Source organism: Schistocerca gregaria, chromosome 10 (genome assembly GCF_023897955.1).
Source record: "Schistocerca gregaria isolate iqSchGreg1 chromosome 10, iqSchGreg1.2, whole genome shotgun sequence".
Classification (NCBI taxonomy): domain Eukaryota; kingdom Metazoa; phylum Arthropoda; class Insecta; order Orthoptera; family Acrididae; genus Schistocerca; species Schistocerca gregaria.
The window spans coordinates 217,684,154-217,701,614 of NC_064929.1; the positions used below are offsets into that span (position 1 = coordinate 217,684,154).

General features: G+C 47.3%; 2 protein-coding genes across 2 annotated transcripts in view; one reads left to right on the forward strand and one right to left on the reverse strand.

The window, feature by feature from the left end:
* The window catches only part of LOC126293252 (angiotensin-converting enzyme-like), a 1,024,671-nt gene that overhangs the window by 333,641 nt on the left and 673,569 nt on the right, over positions 1-17,461 (forward strand). The window lies entirely within an intron of this gene.
* Positions 4,721-16,042, reverse strand: LOC126293513 (skin secretory protein xP2-like). The gene is made up of 4 exons (XM_049986764.1): positions 15,968-16,042; positions 7,105-7,515; positions 6,630-7,019; positions 4,721-5,146 (listed from the first exon to the last, which is right to left on the reverse strand). The coding sequence occupies exons 1-4, from the start codon at positions 15,977-15,979 to the stop codon at positions 5,096-5,098; spliced, it is 864 nt and encodes a 287-aa protein (XP_049842721.1). The 5' UTR covers positions 15,980-16,042; the 3' UTR covers positions 4,721-5,095.

Sequence of the window (17,461 nt, forward strand, 5' to 3'; positions counted from 1 at the left end):
TACAGTGCATGGCAAAACCGTTGGTTTTCGGACCTATGTCTATTAGTGTTATTTGCTTGTTTTATTTATTTTTGTTTGTTTTACTTATTTAATTTCTATCTATAATATTGAAATATACTATAGAATATTTTCAAAAGGTTGCACACACATTGAAGGAGCTGCTTACAACTACTATGGAACAGGAGCTTATAGTCTTGGTAGTAGGGCTAATCGTGAGCCACTGAAAGCTGGGGAATGTCAGGAGCAACAGGGACAGTCTATACAGCCACGCCGTAAGTTCAGCGAAGATTGTGTACTGTTCACTCAAAAATGTTGTGCATTACAGAACGTGTTCAAAGTTTGTAGAAAATTCTGGCGCAGTCTACCAACTACACGAACCTCACCAGACACTGTAAGAATCCTGGGGCAAGAAGTGTTTTTTCTTCGGGAACTGGTGTCACGTAAACGCGAGGATTCTGAAATAACACAAAAAAAAAAACCAGTAGGCGTCAGATAAGGGAACGAGGGGGGGGGGGGGGGGGCATACAATGCAACATATCCGGCGCTGGATACGAAGGAAACATCCAATGCTTGGCCTCTTCGCTCATTTTATCTGAAGCCTTTTGATGTTTTTCTTATTGGGGTATATCAAAAGCGTCGTGCGCTTGACATCAGTCGTCTACGAAGAAACACTCCTTGCCCCAGGATACCTGGAGCGTGTCGTGAGGTACGTGTGTTGTTTGGCCTAGCCACTTGCCAGAGCGCACCAGTATCTTCTAGGATGATGTCACGCCTTTGACTCTGTTTCAAATTTTAATAGTCTCGATCGCAATACAATTTAATAACAACTCAATGATAACCGGTTTCCGTTTACTAACAACCAATTTTTATACATTTTTTTTGTTGAAGGCAATTGTATATTTCCGATGCAATGTTCTTTTCAGTTGAATGAAAACACACATTATTTCCAAAATCTGACATCCTCAGATCTGTTACGCAGATCTGAAGCTGGGACTTACTTAAACGAAACCGGTCAATCATCTAGTTATTGTTGGATTGGATTGCGATCAAGGCTATTCAAATTTGTAGTAAATAACACAGATCGCTTTGTTTCGTGCACCTGAGGATGTCAGGTTTTCCGAACTTTTGACTCGTTTAAGGTACTACACGAATAGTGACCAGAGACTCATGAACCAATGACGTACCAGTTTTGACATCTTCTTTAATCATAGAAACACTGCCATCAACTTTTCTTAAAAATGAAACTGTAGTATTTTTTGCGCCGGAATAGCAGATCCGTGAAACAGTGGAACAACTTTGTCGTAGGAGTGACTAGAAATTAGTTAGTAAAAATACACTGAATATGGGAAGACTGGCGTAAAAATAACGTATCGCTTGCCTCGGAGCCGGTGGTTTCCTTGGAGAGTGGAGTAATGTTTCGAGCGTCGCGCTAGTCAAACGGACACAGCAACAGCGTACATCGTACGTACTGTTACTCCGTAATTCATTGTCAGACCGACAAAAACAGTCAAGTCACTGAATTTTTCTCGCACGAATCTTTTACTCTGGCACACGAACATAAAAATAGTTTCATTAGAAAATAAATGCTCCTATGTGTCATATGATTGATTAAAGAAGTTACGAAAACATGTTGGTTTCTTCTTCATGAGCCTCAAGTCTCCATTCATCTTGGTCAGACGGAAAGAACGTTACAAATATTTTTAACGAGACTAAAGTTACTTTTGGTATTGTATGTATATAATTTTCGTATGGTCGCTGTTGGATCACGCCGTAATTTTAGACTCGGTTTTATAATCTTCCGTACGGGACTTATTCTCTTTTTCATTGGCTTTTATTCTTTGTTCAGACCACTTGGTAGATGTTTTCTAACTTCATTCACTGTCTGCACCTAACCAACAGTTTACGATTTGACTGAACAAATTCTTCTTTGATAAATGGTATATTCTTTAATTTTCGAATGTGTGTCATAAACTTGTGAGTGCAAGCCTCGTTTTTGAGAGTTTTTGAACATCTCCACAAAATTTTAATCTTCGTTTTATAGGGTCTGCTAGGTCTGCTAGCACGCTTGATAATCTCAGTCTGTAGCTGTCCTCTGTATTTTTTATTTGTTTACCGATATAGCTGTCACCATCGGAAAAATTAACAACTGGTTCATTACAAACTGTTTTCATATGCACGACGGCGACAAAGTAGGCAATTTCTTAGATCGTATAACTTCGGTTTCCAAAAATAATTTCAATTATCGAATGAGCTCGTTAAATACGATATCTATGGCCCTGGCGTTTTCCTCTTGCCTTAAACATTGCAATTTGGCCGTTTATCAGCGAGCTGTATTCTATTGTTGTGATTGAGAATTTTATATGAATCTTTTGTTCCTTCAGTTTTTATCATTGATCTTATCAATTATGGTCATCTTCGGCGCCGTGTGTGGTAATGGAATTGTACGAAAACGTAAACTTTTGTGGCAGAAACGCCAATTTTTACAAAATCTTAATAACTCAGTCCGCTTTGGAGACGACCTTAATCGATCGGCACTAGTAATGCTGAAATTCCATGAGACCAAAGATTGATAAAGATTTTACTGTTCCCTATACTGGATCCCTGTAACCATCACTGTGACCACGTCGCGTTTCATTAACGTTACAATGTCACGCGGAGGGTCAGGTCGATAAATCTATTTCATAAACTAGGCTTGTTACGCTCCGTTTGAGAGCTTTCACGGCTTAAAATATAATGAACTCAACTGTTGTGTACTGAAAAGTGTTAAGTGGCAATTTTCGCCTTTAAAGTTGCTGTATGCTAATGGAGATGTCAGTGATATAATGATGATACATTGTACCAGAGCGAGACGTAGAAGGCAAAAAGTATAAGGGAAGAATGGGATTGTAGTATATCTAACAAATAACTGAGGACCGTGGGGCGCAAGTACTACTATCTGATGAGATGGTTTGGTCCGCAGATTGTGGCTGGCGTTTCTGCCTCTGGATCACGGGATCCCGCGTTCGATTCCCGGCCGTGTTGGGGATATTCTCTGCCCCGGCACTGGGTGTTTGTGTTGTCCTCCTCATTTCATCATCATCCGTGCAGTGGCTAGACTCGATTGAGCTAAACATTGGCCTGTATAAACATTGGGGCTTTGTACGGGCGCTGATGACCGCGCAGACGAGCGCCCCACAAACTAGACATGATGATGATGATGATTATTATGATGATGATGATAATGATCATCATCATCATCATCATCATCATTGAAGGCTGGCGCAGAAGAGCAAGTCGTGGTTGGTCCCATAAGGTCAGTCAGAAGACTGACTGGCGGAAAAAAGAAAAAAAAAGAAGCATCGTAAGCTGGATCCTTTTTTTTTTGCCTCTGCACCGAGTGAAAATAGAAAAATGAAGCGCACTGTTGTGCTAGTGAAGTTGCATGGTCGTGGTTTCCACGTCATCGATAGCTTTTAAACTCCACGTCAGGAACAATTAATGGCACTACTGGAAATTGTTGAGAGCTTAGAACTGTGTGGCGGGACTGAAATTTAGAAACCTGCCAATGCTTTCCAGCTGGTCCAGTCGCGACACACGATCCGCCCTGACATACTCAATTCGCCAATACCTCCCTCTTACTTAGCCCCATGCAGTCTTTTTTCACTGTCATTTTGTGAAGGAAGGAATTTCGTTTGATGAATTAGGAAAAGTTTGGGTTGGTCACGGATGAGGCAAGATAACAGCCATGATCTAATCTAAAAAGCAATCATGTATTTCGAAATAGAGGGCGTAATTAGTACTTGGCAGAACTGGAGGAACGATAACTGTTATGTAGTCATTTAGATACATCCTTTATCACTGCCGAATAGGTCTGGCTTGTGGCTATGTGGCACGTTGGGTAGCTAACACGCTACAACTGGAATGGTATGATGATTGGTCCCCGTTCGGTCGTATGATTCTTTCAGCTCTTACAGTGATTTGTCAACGTGAAAAATGCAAGGTTGCAACCTGATTCGGAGCACTTGTTAAATTGTATGTAGCCCTGTAACTAGAGCCCGCCGGAGAGACCGTAACCGCGAAACCGCTACGTTTGCATGTTCGAATCCTGCCTCGGGCATGGATGTGTGTGATGTTATAAGGTTACTTAGATTTGTTAGGTTTCAGTAGTTCTAAGTTCTTGGGGACTGATGACCTCAGCAGTTAAGTCTCATAGTGCTCAGAGCCATTTGAACCTGTAACTAGTTAGGTAAGGGAATTCCCTGTAGGAAGCCATGCCACCTCCACATGAGCCGTTCCTGGTAAGGCAGCGCTGTGTTCGAGCCAACCTTTAAGTTTAGGATCGTTTTATCTTAAATAGTATGATTCTGTTTCAGAATTTTGGAAACAATGAAAACAGCAGAACAGGATAACAAGTAGGTAGCAATATTTTGCTCCTTGTTCAGTAAGGTTACGGGAATAAATCGTGTTTATAGGTAGAACATATCTTGGAGCATCTAGGAGTAATTAATTTGGTAATGGAGAGAAGTGTGTGAGGGGCTAAAACTTGTCACCAAGGCTTGAATGCTGTTAGCAGCTTGAAGTGGATGTGGATTCCAGTCGTTACTCAGCGATTTAGTTTGCACAGGATAGAGTAATGTGGAGAACTGCATCGAACCAGTATTTGGACTGAAGACCACAACAACAACACAATATACGGAATACGGGGAAGGAGGATTGTGGTTAAAGTGAGTAGGCGTTTACTTTTTTGCAAAACAATCTATTTTATTCTAAAAAAATATTGTTGCAAAATACATTACAAAACTCTTGATACGTCATCAACATTATAAATATTTATGTACGATAATAACAATAATGTAGTATTATTGCGTATAGATATAAAGTAATGACGCAGAAGAGTGCACGTCAGTGAAGTAAAAGGAGAGAGAGAGGCGAAGAGTGAAGGAGTGAGAGGAGAGAGAATGCGGCGGCGGAGAGCAGGGCGGATGTGTGTGATCGGGTGGTGGTCGTGCTGCGGCCAGGGCGACTGCCGGGGGGTGTCGTGTCAGCTGGCTGCTGCGGCTGGGCGGTCACCCAGCGCGGTCAGCTGACTGCCGGGTCGGTCAGGCTGCGCCGCGGCTCAGCCGTGGTACGGCAGGTGGGCGGGCGCTGGGTGCACCGGCACGGGGACCTGCAACAGGTGCGAGGCCGTCACATACCGACTCCTGACGACGGGAGCCAGTGTCGAAACAACAGGCCTTGAACACCGTAGCTGGCTGACGAAACTGGGGAAGGACTAGCGATTCCGACAAATGTTAGTGCACACGTGTGTGGTAGACCTCACATTTACAACACAGAGACTCATTGAAACACACATTCTAAGTGGATAAATGTTACCCAGTTGTATTCCCATGTGAGGCTTGTTTGTATACTCGAGCTTTCAGCGACATCCTCTGTGATCATTAGGAGTTCCCTGTCGTACTAATACCTGTGTGGTACTTTCGTACGTATTTGGTCGAAATGTCATGAAACTATGTAAGTTACTACCGACTGTGTCAATGTCAGTGATAGAGGAACGTTAGTATCAGTGCTAATTGTGTTACATGGCAGATGTCTCAGCTTCTTTCTCTGTAGACTTTGTAGCATCGACTGCTTATTCCCGTGCACTGTCCCAGTCAAAGCAGACACTCAACATCCTGATCTCAGTTGCTACTTTCATGACAGAATCATTGTACACTATCACGTTTCATGGAAGATACTCGTATGTTTTCTTGTGAGGCTGTGTTCAGCATCAGTAGTTTTTCTGAGAATCGCGATAGTTAATGTGGCATCAGTGCTCTGGTCATTCAGAATGTTTCAGAATTTAGCATTAGTGATGAGAAACTGTTACGAATCCAATGGTGAAATAAGGCAAGTTAAAAATTGTTGGCAGCTGATCCTGGCTGCGTGGTGACTGAGCCATCCCAATATCGGTTAGAGTCTAATAATTTAGGGGATAGTCGTGCTATCACTACAATCGTCGTAGAAGTGACTGGAAAAAGTGGACTGCTGTTACTCTTGGAACTGTACTAAAGCATTTGCTCCTAGAGGAAAGAAGCACAGTGTTTCTGACTTTTTGTGAATGACACGATGTCAAGTGACAAAGCGAGTAGCAACGAGTGTCTCTCTGAAAAGCTGGGCTGTAAAATTGGAGACGCGCGAGATTAGCACAGCGGTCTAAGGCGCTGCAGTCAGGGACTGTGCAGCTGGTCCCGGTGGAGGTTTGATTCCTCGCTCAGGCATGGGTGTGTGTGTTTGTTCTTAGGATAATTTAGGTTAAGTAGTGTACAAGTTTAGGGATTGATGACCTTAGCAGTTAAGTCCCATACGATTTCACACACATCTGAACATTTTTGGCCGGCTGGTCTGGCCGAGCGGTTCTAGGCGCTGCCGTCTGGAACCGTGGTACCGCTATGGTTGCATGCCTCGGGCATGGATGTGTGTGATATGTTTAGGTTAGTTATGTTTAAGTATTTCTAAGTTCTAGGGGACTGATGATCTCAGAAGTTAACTCCCATAGTGCTCAGAGCCATTTGAACCATTTTTCTGTAAATGGAGCACCTCCAGGTGAGCAGACGGACACAGTACTGTGAACCTTACGATAGAGAAGATAGCAGAGCAGAGAGAGGGCTTACCTTGACGGGGACGGGGACAGGTCGGTCGACGGGCACGGGCACGGGCCTGTCGACGTGGACGGGGTACGGCCTGGGCACGGCGACGGGCACGGGGCGGTCGACGGGCACGGGCACGGGGTGGGGCACGGGCCGGTCGACGGGGTAGGGCACGGGCTTCTGGACGGGGTAGGGCACGGGGCGGTCCACGGCCACGGGGTACGGCTTGGGCACGGGGTAGGGCACGGGCCGGTCGACGGGCACCTTCACGTGCACCGGGTAGGGGCGGTCGACGGGCACGGGCACGGGCACCGGGCGGTCCACGGGGTAGGGCTGCGGCACGTGCACGGGCACGGGCCGGTCGACGGGCACCTTCACCTCAACCGGGTAGGGGCGGTCCACGGGCACCTCGACCTGCGGAAGAAGAAGAAGGAGGCGGGGTGTCAGTCGGGGCCGGCGCTCGCTAGGAGTGCAAGCGCTGCTGCCGTGCGGTACTCACCCTGACGGGCACGGGGTAGGGCACGGGCCTGTCGACGGGCACCTTCACCTCGACGGGGTAGGGCTGCGGCACGTGGACGGGCACCTTGTAGGGCACGGGCACGGGCCGGTCGACGGGCACCTGCACGGGGTAGGGGCGGTCGACGGGCACGTGCACGGGCACCGGGCGGTCCACGGGGACGGGCACGGGGTGCGGCACGGGCCGGTCCACCGGGTAGGGCACGGGGTGCGGCTGCGGCACGTGCACCACGTGCGGGGCGTGCGCCGGCGCGTAGTGGCCGTAGCCCAGGTCGAAGAGGCCGCGCTTCGCCTGCTTCTTGTCCGCCTCCGGCGCGGGCGCAGCCGCAGCCGCCTTGCTCTCCTCCTCCGCGAGGGCCGACACCAGGAAGAGGGCCAACAGCCCGAAGACCACCTGCGGGCACAAGAGGGCGCGCGCCCGAGTCAGCCACACACCGTTGCCACTGTGTCGAGTGCTTGTCGCAGGCTCCATCTGACAGCGATAGTAATACATTACTTCTGAATACATTATGGGAAAGCCAGTGATCGATGGCTTACAAATATTTACTATTAAAAACAGTCTTGATCACAATTTATTTATCAAGGTGACCACTACTGTGGTCATCTTCAGACCATTGAGTAGGAACCTCTTTCTGTTGGAGAAACACTACCTTGATAAATAAATTGTGATCAGGACTGTTCTTAATAGTAAATAGATAGTAATATAGTTTGTGCAATACTGTTTGTGTATACGGGTTGCTCAAATGGTGATAGTGGGTCCACAACCGATTGTATTGAGACAGTGAGTCAGTGGTCCAAAATGCATATTTACTGCGTTATGGATACACACGGCGTACACCACATAACAACAACGTAGCTCATAGTGACTCAGCAAAGTGATGACCGCCAGTCTCAGTGCATGTATTCAAAAGGCAGTTCTTGGAGACCTGTACTGCTTGTTGTCCGTGCAAGGGCGTCGTTTCAAGAGGATGGTGCACCAGTCCACTTTGATGAATATGTCCGTGAACACCTGAGCAACACGTATCCTCACTGAAACTTCCTGGCAGATTAAAACTGTGTGCCGTACCGAGACTCGAACTCGAGACCTTTGCCTTTCGCGGGCTACCCAAGCACGACTCACGGCCCGCCCTCACAGCTTCACTTCTGCCAGTACCTCGCCTCCTACCTTCCAAACTCGCCTTCTGCCACAAAGTTTCATATCAGAGGACACTCCGCTGCAGAGTGAGAATCTCACTCTGCGTATCCTGACTGCTGGACAGGAAGGCGAGGTCCTGTCCCGTGGGCAGGGCGATCACATCTCTGGAGTTTTTCCTCTCGGATTACGTCAAGACGGTGGTTTGGGAAACACGCGTAGAAACGTATAAAGACCTGGTTGCTAGGGTCTGACCTGCCTGTCTCCTAGTACAACACACACCAGGTATCTTTGACAGACTGCGGCCGAACTTGCACCGTTGCAGTACATGCACTGGGACTGGCGATCGTCGCCTTTGAAAAATTACTATGAGCTACGTTGTCGTTATGCGCTGTACGCTGTATATGTCCACAACACAATAAATGTGTGTTTCCAACCGTTGGTTTCTTATCTCAATATAATCGGTTCTGGACAGACTATCACCTGTTTCAATTTGACCCAAAGGTTTTGAGACACCCTGAATATAATATAGTTTGAACAATACATTCTGTAAGAATAACATTCAACCTTCACGACTTGGCCCGGAGACATTAAACTTTCATGTAACCATTTTTGGGTCACATAGAAGCTTTCGAAACGTGGTGCTACAGAAGAATGCTGAATATTAGATGGGTAGAGCACATAACTAATGAGGAGGTATTGAATAGAATTAGGGAGAAGAGGAGTTTGTGGTACAACTTGACAAGAAGAATGGACGGGTTGGTAGGACATGTTCTGAGGCATCAAGGGATCACCAATTTATTATAGGAGGGCAACGTGGAGAGTAAAAATCGTAGAGGGAGACCAATAGATGAATACACTAAGGAGATTCAGAAGGATGTGGGTTACAGTAAGTACTGGGAGATGAAGAAGCTTGCACAGGATAGAGTAGCATGGAGAGCTGCATCAAACCAGCCTCAGGACTCAAGACTAAAACAACAACAGACGCTCACCAAGAAAGAATTTTGCGAAATTCAAATGCTTATGGGATAAAATTGGTATTTATCGACGTAGAACGCCGTACATCACTGGTTACGCAGCTCTAAAGTCCAGCGGAGATCTTGGGTCTTAGAATTTGAAATAACATGATTAGAATGATTCGTTAGTTGGGACATGTACGGCTCGGAACTCAGTTACTCTCTGCAGAGCGCAACTGTCCACCGTTCCAAATGCGCCGCTTTGACACTAGTATCCCACAGCTGGCAGAATAGCGTTTTGCCCGCACTCGCTGCACTGAAACCTGTTGTCGTGCCAACTTTTCACAGTTGTCGCACGCGGCTGAATCCAGCTAGCATGCAATTTCAATCTATCCGTTACAAAAGGAGAAACTGGTTGATATAACAATGCACAACTTGGCCCGCTTTGAAACTGAACGCGGCTGCAGCTTGTCACGTCAGCAAGCCCAGTTGCTCCGAATGCCGGAACCACGCCGTTAAACGGCAGCAGTCCGCCGATGTACGGCGCGTGCCTGGAGTACTTCGGGTACTGCGAGGTCGGAGCGGGCAGATGGTGAAGAAAAACAAACGGCTGAAGAACAGGGGACTGTACTGCGGGCACGTGGCTCCGCTGCTAACCGCTACCCGCTGAGTCACACAGTAGCGAGCTGAGCTGTCCAGATGTCAAGGCCGCGCGGCTAGCTGCCGATCGGTTGTCTTGTTCCCGCCTCCCATTCTTCTCCGCCGCCTGCCGGCCAGATCCGCTACGGCTTGTCAATGAAACGCGCCACTCTGCACTTTCCCGCAGCCTTAAACGAGCCGCCCGCTGCGCCACGATAAAGACGGACCCGCTGCGACAAGTAGCGGGGGATTGCGGCGAACCGTGTGGCCTTCGCAGGGAACGTGGGGCTGGTGACAGGTGGCGGGCTACCACAAAGCCTGTACAGTTGTTTCTGTCCTGCATAGCAACTGAAAGGCACAGTGTTGTATTGTAGCGGCAGCAGACAGGAAACAAAACATTTCGATCTGACTGAACAGCCATAAAGGGCGCAGTTCCGTTCTGTACTTTGTGTTAGTCTTGGTTCACAAAAAAGAACGGACGCTAAACGTAGCAGGCAGCTTTAAAAAATGTGATTCTGTTTGCGGATGGCACATGGATCACTCAGACAGACTTAGATCGCATTTTAGCTCTCAAGTTTGTGGCTAAGAATCAGTTCCTGGACTGCAGAATGTCTTAGCTGCAACAAAATCTACGTCGTAAAGTTTCTGGTGCAGAACTTATCTGAAAGTAACACTTAATTGCCAGAAGCTGATGAAATAACCCGGCAAGTCGAACGTTTTACAGCTCTCTTGAAACTATGACGTCAAGAACCCTGTAGGAAGCAAGTAAAGCTGTCATCAACAAGAATACTGGTTTCAACAGCACGCTGTTTTACCAGGTGCGTTGCCTTCGACTGACGTCTCCACTGATTTACCCAACCAATTATAGGAGATCCTACAGTTTAGCGAGAATCCTGAACCGTGGAGCAATTCGACATTTTTCACGTAACGACGTAATTGCAGGACGTGAAAGAAGTGGTAAGTGAAACAGAAAAGTCCGTGGAGAATATAAGGGTTGCTGCCTCTCTAATAAGGCAATAGTCTCGTCTCTCTGTGCCCCTGAAACTTTATACCGTGTCTACTCGGTTGTGCTCTATTTTTTCGTTCGAGTGCGTCGTACACTGCCGTACTTTGAGGCAACCCTCTTGTCGAGAAGAGAAAATTCTTGGCTCGGAAGAGAGCGGCCACGTGCCTTTCGCAGACCTCTTGCTAGCCGTCTCTCAGCTCTAAATCTGCCGCCAGCGTCACTGTACTGGAGCGTGCAGTCTATGGTTGGTACTATGGAGCAGTGAAAAGAACTTCAACGGTAACCCTGTGAAGACACGGCGGATAACCTTCTTTGTCAGCTCTCAGTATCCCTCGTCAGCCCGATCTGTAACTGATCCCACACACTTGAGCAGTATTGGTTGCCCAAGTGTCTCCAAAGAAACCTCACGACAGTTGTAGAATCCTCCATTTACTTTACCCACAACTGTGATCATGTGATCTTTCGTCTGAACTTCTCTACGCATTGTTATTTACAGACAGCAGTTGTAACACCTTATTATGCTTTCCATCGGGCCAATATTATGTCAACATGTAACTTCATATTGCTTCAGCTTTTCTACATCGGATACAACTTCTTGATAGACATGCGTGAGAAGATCGAGATTACGGCTAATACTATCCGTTCAGTCGTCAATGCGCAACGTGAACAGTTAAATGGTCCTATCACACTTCCGCAGCACACGTCAGATATTAATTTTCCGTGTGTAAATAACTCTCCATTCAGCATCACTTGCCAAGACTTATCCATAAAAAAAATAATCAAATTAAAAAGTGTTGGAGGCTGTTGCAGTTCCGAGCAGTAGCCAGACTTGACAATTAGTACCTTAGGTGGCGACTATCTGTTAATGAATCCGACATCGTATGGGTGTAGCCGGGTGCTGTGACAGAGCGGTTCTAGGCGCTTCAGTCCGGAACCGCGCCGCTGCTACGGTCACAGGTTCGAATTCTGCCTCGGTCAGTCATGGATGTGTGTGATGTCCTTAGGTTAGTTAGGTTCAAGTAGTTCTAAGTCTAGGGGAGTGATGACCTCAGATCTTAAGTCCCATAGTGCTTAGAGCCATTTGAACCATCGCGAGTTTACAAGCCCCAAGTTAACGCTAAACGGGGTACTTGACAATACTGTGCGTGTTTGTATAGCGCGATTTGGGTTTCGCACGGACTACTTTTTCCGGTATGTCCTTTTACTTTCTACGACGCAAGGGGGGCATTTTGCTCACTTCCACCCCGGTAAGTTAATCCCACCTAGGGCTGGGAATTGGCGGGGGAAGGGCGAAGCAATTATCCAGTTTCTGTCAGCTGGAGACAGAGGGGCCACTGGAACCTTCGGCGGGCCGCTCACCGCCCCGAGGACTGCAGTCTTTCTCCCGTGGCCCATTCGCGGACATTCCACGATCGAAGGTCTTAGTCTCCGCGCAACGCGGCAGATCGTCGGCTCAGATAGACGGCTGCTTAACTGAATCGCGCCTTTCCGATCACCGCCGACACGATCCGCTGCCCACGTCTGTCACGGCTGCCACTCTGTACTCACGTTCCCGGGCTCCGTTACGCGCACACCACGCCGCACCACACACGTCGCCTTTCACGCTGTTCGTTTGGCGACCCGTTTCTCAGTGCGGGAAAGCAGGATTGGGGTTTCTCCCATTGCAGCTAGAAGCGAGGTTGTCGTCGTTACGTAATCAGTGGGATATTAGACTTATGCTCGACCATGTACAATTAACTGTTCAACAGATATTTAGCAGTCAACCGTATTCGTCGCACTGGCCGACCTCTGACCATTTTAGGTAAAAATCCTGAAGTGGTAGAGAGACATACAGGAAACAGAAAGTCGTCTGAAGAGCTAGACGTCCTTTTGCGCAGTAAAAGAAGTCGAGAACATTCTAAATGACAAAGCTATAAGGGGCTCGAGTATTTTATGTTTTGAAAACTTTGCAAAAGTGACACGATAAATTTTAGCTCTACCTTATAACGTATCGATACTCTGTATTTCAACGGTCTTAATGTAGGTGAGTATCGTGACGCGACTTGCAACAACGGCCAGAAAGTAATTCCAGTGTGTGCTTCTTGCTCGTTTTTTGTATTTTCGCCTGCATCTACAAGTAGGTACAAACTCCTCAAGACACCATACGGTGCACGGCAGAGGGTACTTGTACTACTGCCTATGTGCTTCCGTACGAGCCATCGTTTATCTTGTCTTCTCGGTCCTCACACCACACGTGCGATGGTGGTTCTGCAGTCTGTGGCAGGTGTCGGCACTATAAACTTCCTCAGCAGTATTTCGCGAAAGGGACGCCGTCTTCCCGCCAGGGATTCACATTTTAGTTCACGGAGGACTTCCGTAATAATCGCGTGTTGATCGAACCTGCCGGTAAACAAATCTATAAGAGCGCCTCAGAATTCCTTCTGTGTCTTCCTTTAATCCGAGCTGATGGCGATCCCTAACATTCGAACAGTGTTCAAGAATAATTGTCCTTGATAAATCAGCACTTCCACCTGTTCTGATCGTTCAACTACTGTTTTCACGTAATTTCAGCCGACATTTGTTATTTTAGCTGGTCGAAAGCCCTTTGATAATCTAGCCTTATTCTCCATTTTACATTACGCTTGTCAAGCTGTGTGTTCCAAAGACAGATATTTCGTCAATGCCTGTGCGTTTTCCCTGGCTAAACTGCGGACGATTGTCGGAGGCCAAATGAAACATAAATTGCAAAAAAGTTGCCCCAGTTCGTTGCTGACTTTCGTCGAAGCCATGACGTCATGCGAATAGAACCGCGTGCTAAAACGACATAAGGTGTGTTTTTCAAGTTCTTGCATTTACATTGGAGCTGCTGCTACATTTGATAACTCAGCACGCAGACATACGATCGTACTGTTTGACGTGGTTCCAGAATTTGACAGTAATTCAGAGGTAGGTTTCGTTGTGAACTCACATTAACCAGAGAAAGTGTCTGGATGAGGTGCGCGGTATTTCAAACAGGAGACAGGGGCAGGGGGAGGGGAGTGGGTGACGGCGAGATACGGAATCCGATCGCCCGTGCGTCTATGACTGCATTACCTGCGCCTGGAGAAGGAACCGGTAGACCCCAGCGTAATGCATACCGACTGCGGTGGGAAGGCGATTCCTGAGATCGCTGGAGGGAGTCTGTCTCAGTCACACCCATAGAGGTGGCAGCAGTGGTTCTGTTTCTGTAGTCGCAGCCTGTTCGCAAACATCGCCCTACTAATATACACAGTACCTTTCGGTCGACGGAGTTCAGTACATTTCTGTGGAAATTTATCACATTAAGCATATGCCGTAATTCTGGCGAACGTGTTCCGTATATCTTGAACGGTTCGCAAGGAGCACCACGTAATGAGTCTGAAACCCTATCAACTTGCCGATTTGTACTGCCAACTTTCTGTTGGATACATCTGAAAGGAACATAATCTACGTCGATGATTTTGCCTCTAGAATACAGCGAAGCTGTCGGGAAGCCGTAGATATTGACGAGAAATATCGTAAATAATTTTTTTTTTGTATTACTTGCCTTGGAATAAAGTGGTACAATGTGTGTGTCCTAGACGACTGTTCTGCTCGATGGATAAAGACGCACTGAAGGTCATTCTACAGCTTTCGATCTTTGTCAGGAATCAGTTAACAAACTTCGATTGCCGTTTTCCTCTGGAAATACCCTAAGCTAATAGCTGAACCGCGTGCAGGACATTTGAGGTGGAGTATCCACCACGTACGACGTGGTAGAACTCGCCTTAAGGATGTAGCTGCAGCGAGATATCTTCCAAAACTCAAAGTACTGATCCAGCAGGCCAATTGGTATGTCGCCAAGCTCAAGTGTCTGTTTTACGCTTGTGTCAAATTGCTAAAGCGAATAGTTCTTCAAGAAAAATAAAGCACAGGAGAAACAGTTCAGAACGAGCGAGAGAAAAAAAAATTGAGGCAATTGTTAACTAGAGAACACCATGATGAAAGAAACAGAAGTTGTGCATTGCACAGGAATGAGGAGTCAACTTTCTAGATGCCGAGTACGCTAATACAGTCTCACTGAATTAAATAGCTTGATTAGATTAGGAAATAAAATACTAAATGCAGAAGACGAGTTTTGCTATTTCAGGAGTAAAGGACGGCAGGAGTAATAAGGATATAAAATGTAGACTGACAATATTGAAACAAGCGTTACTGAAAATAGAGAAATGTATTAATGTGAAACATAAAGTTAACGGTGTCTCTTCAGTAAATATTTGTCCAGTGTGCCTGGAAGTGAAACCTGGGCGTTAAACAGTAAGAACAAGAGCAGAACAGGAGTTTTCGAAATGTAACTAATGAAAAGATGCTGTATAGAATTGGGAAGGAAAAAAGCACTGTGCACAACTTGTCTGAAACATGGAATGGGCTGATGGGACAAATACTGAGGTGCCCAGTAGTAGCTGAATAGATGGTGGAGCAAAGTGCGGAGCAGTAAACATGATAGAGGGAGACCAAAGCTCGAATACAGTAATAAAGTTGAATCGGATGTAGTGTGCAGTAGTTATCCAGAGATCAAGAGAGTTGCACAGAATAGATTAACGTGGAGAGCTGTGCAAAACTCGTCAGATTACAACAGCAAGAACAAGAGGGTTCCTTCAAGTGCGATGTTAATACGTCATTTAAAGTACATTGACGCATCCATCACTAGAGATGGAGCAAATGATGCATTCTGAAGTGCTGGAAATAATTCAGCGCAGTCACAGAAAGCATAGCTACAGTAAGATTTGGTAAGTGGAGGCTATAGTATAATGGTGTAGTCGGAGTAGATGAAGAGAAGATAGGAGTTGAAAACTGTGGTAAAATTATAGTAGATGAGAAGATTAATGGAAGTCAGAAGACGGAGGCTACATTAGTATGATGGTGTAGATGATGGAAGTTAGGTAGGAAACTGGTTTTATGGTAGATGAGGAAGAAAGGTAGGAAACTGGTGTTATGGTAGATGAGGAAGAAAATAAGGGGAAGCTAGAAGTTGAACGCTGCAGTGGTACAGTGCAGTTGAAGTAGTTGAAGAAGGTGTGGGTAAGGCGATGGAAGTCAGAAGCTAGGAGTGTAGAGTGTGGTGCGGTATACTCACAGATGTCCTCATGTCTGGAGAGTGAGTGTAGGCGGCTGTTTCCCAGACTGTGGGGACTGCTGTGACCAGACAGGGAGCGGCCGCCCGCTTTATACCCCGGGCCGGCGCGAGGCGGCCGCGCTTTCGCCGGGGTGTGGCCTGGTGGGGTGGGGCGGGACGGGGCGGGGTGGCAAGGTCAGCCTTGGTGGCGGCGGCGCGCTCCAGCTGGAGCTATAGCGGGCTGGAGCGGGTGACGGGTGACGGGACGCGGATCCTGGACACACACGCGCGCCCGCCGCCTTATCTCGCCATCCGCCAGCCTCGCCTCGCCGTACCAGCGTAGACCGCGCTCCGCCCGATTGCCTCGCTGCCGAGTCGGCGACGGCGGTGCTGCGCGGGGCAGTCTAAGCGCACGGGGATCACGTGCTCGTCCACAGCTACATCTATGCTCTGCAAATCACTGTTCTGTGCGTGGCAGAGGACACTTCCCATTATATCAGTGTATGTCATACTTACCGTGTCCCGCTCATGTGTGGATTGCTGGATGAAAGATTGTTTAAATGCCTCCGTGTGTGCTGCAGTGAATATTGTCTTCGTTTCCCGTATCGGAGCATCACGTAGAGGGCTGTAATACACTGAAAAACCAAAGAAAGTGGTACGCCTGCCTAATATCGTGTAGGGCACCCGGGAGCATGCACAAGTGCCGTAACACGACGTGGCAGGGATTTGACTAATGTCTGACGTAGTGATGGAGGGACTTGACACTATAAATCCTGCAGGGCTGTCCATAAATCCGTAAGAGTACGAGAGGGTGGAGATCTCTTCTGAACAGCATGTTGCAAGGCATCCCAGATATGCTCAATAATGTTCGTGTCTGGAGAGGTTGGTGGCCAGCGGAAGTGGTTAAACTCAAAAGACTGTTCCTGGAGCCACTCTGTAGCAATTCTGGACGTTTGCGATGTCGCCTTGTCCCTCTGGAATGTCCCAAATCCGTCGGAATGCACAAGGGACACGTATGGATGGAGATGATCAGATGGGATGCTTACGTACGTGCCACCTGTCAGAGTCGTGTCTAGACGCACCAGGGGTCCCGTATCACTCCAACTGCACACGCCCCACACCATTAGAAATCCTCCACCAGCTTGAACAGTCACCTGCTGACATGCAATGTACATAGATTCATGCGGTTGTCTCCATACCTTTAAACGTCCATCCACTCGATACAAGTCGAAAGGAGATTCGTCCGACCAGGCAACATGTTTCCAGTCATCAACAGTCCAACGTCGGTATTGACGGGTGCAGGCGAGGCGTATAGCTTTGTGTCGTGCAGTCATCGAGGGTATAAGAGTGGGCCTTCGGCTCCGAAAGCCCATATCGATGCTGTTTCGTTGAATGCTTCGGACGCTGATACCTGTTGATGGCCCAACATTCAAATCTGCAGCAATTTGCGGAAGGGTTACACTTACGTCACGTTGACCGATGCTCTTCAGTCGTCGTTGGCCCCGTTCTCGCAGG

Coding starts and splice junctions, on each gene's coding strand:
- LOC126293513 (XM_049986764.1), bottom strand. Junction 7,020..7,104: donor CCTACCCCGTGCCCGTCAGG/GTGAGTACCGCA, acceptor CTTCTTCCGCAG/GTCGAGGTGCCCGTGGACCG. Junction 5,147..6,629: donor CTGTCCCCGTCCCCGTCAAG/GTAAGCCCTCTC, acceptor CACCTGTTGCAG/GTCCCCGTGCCGGTGCACCC.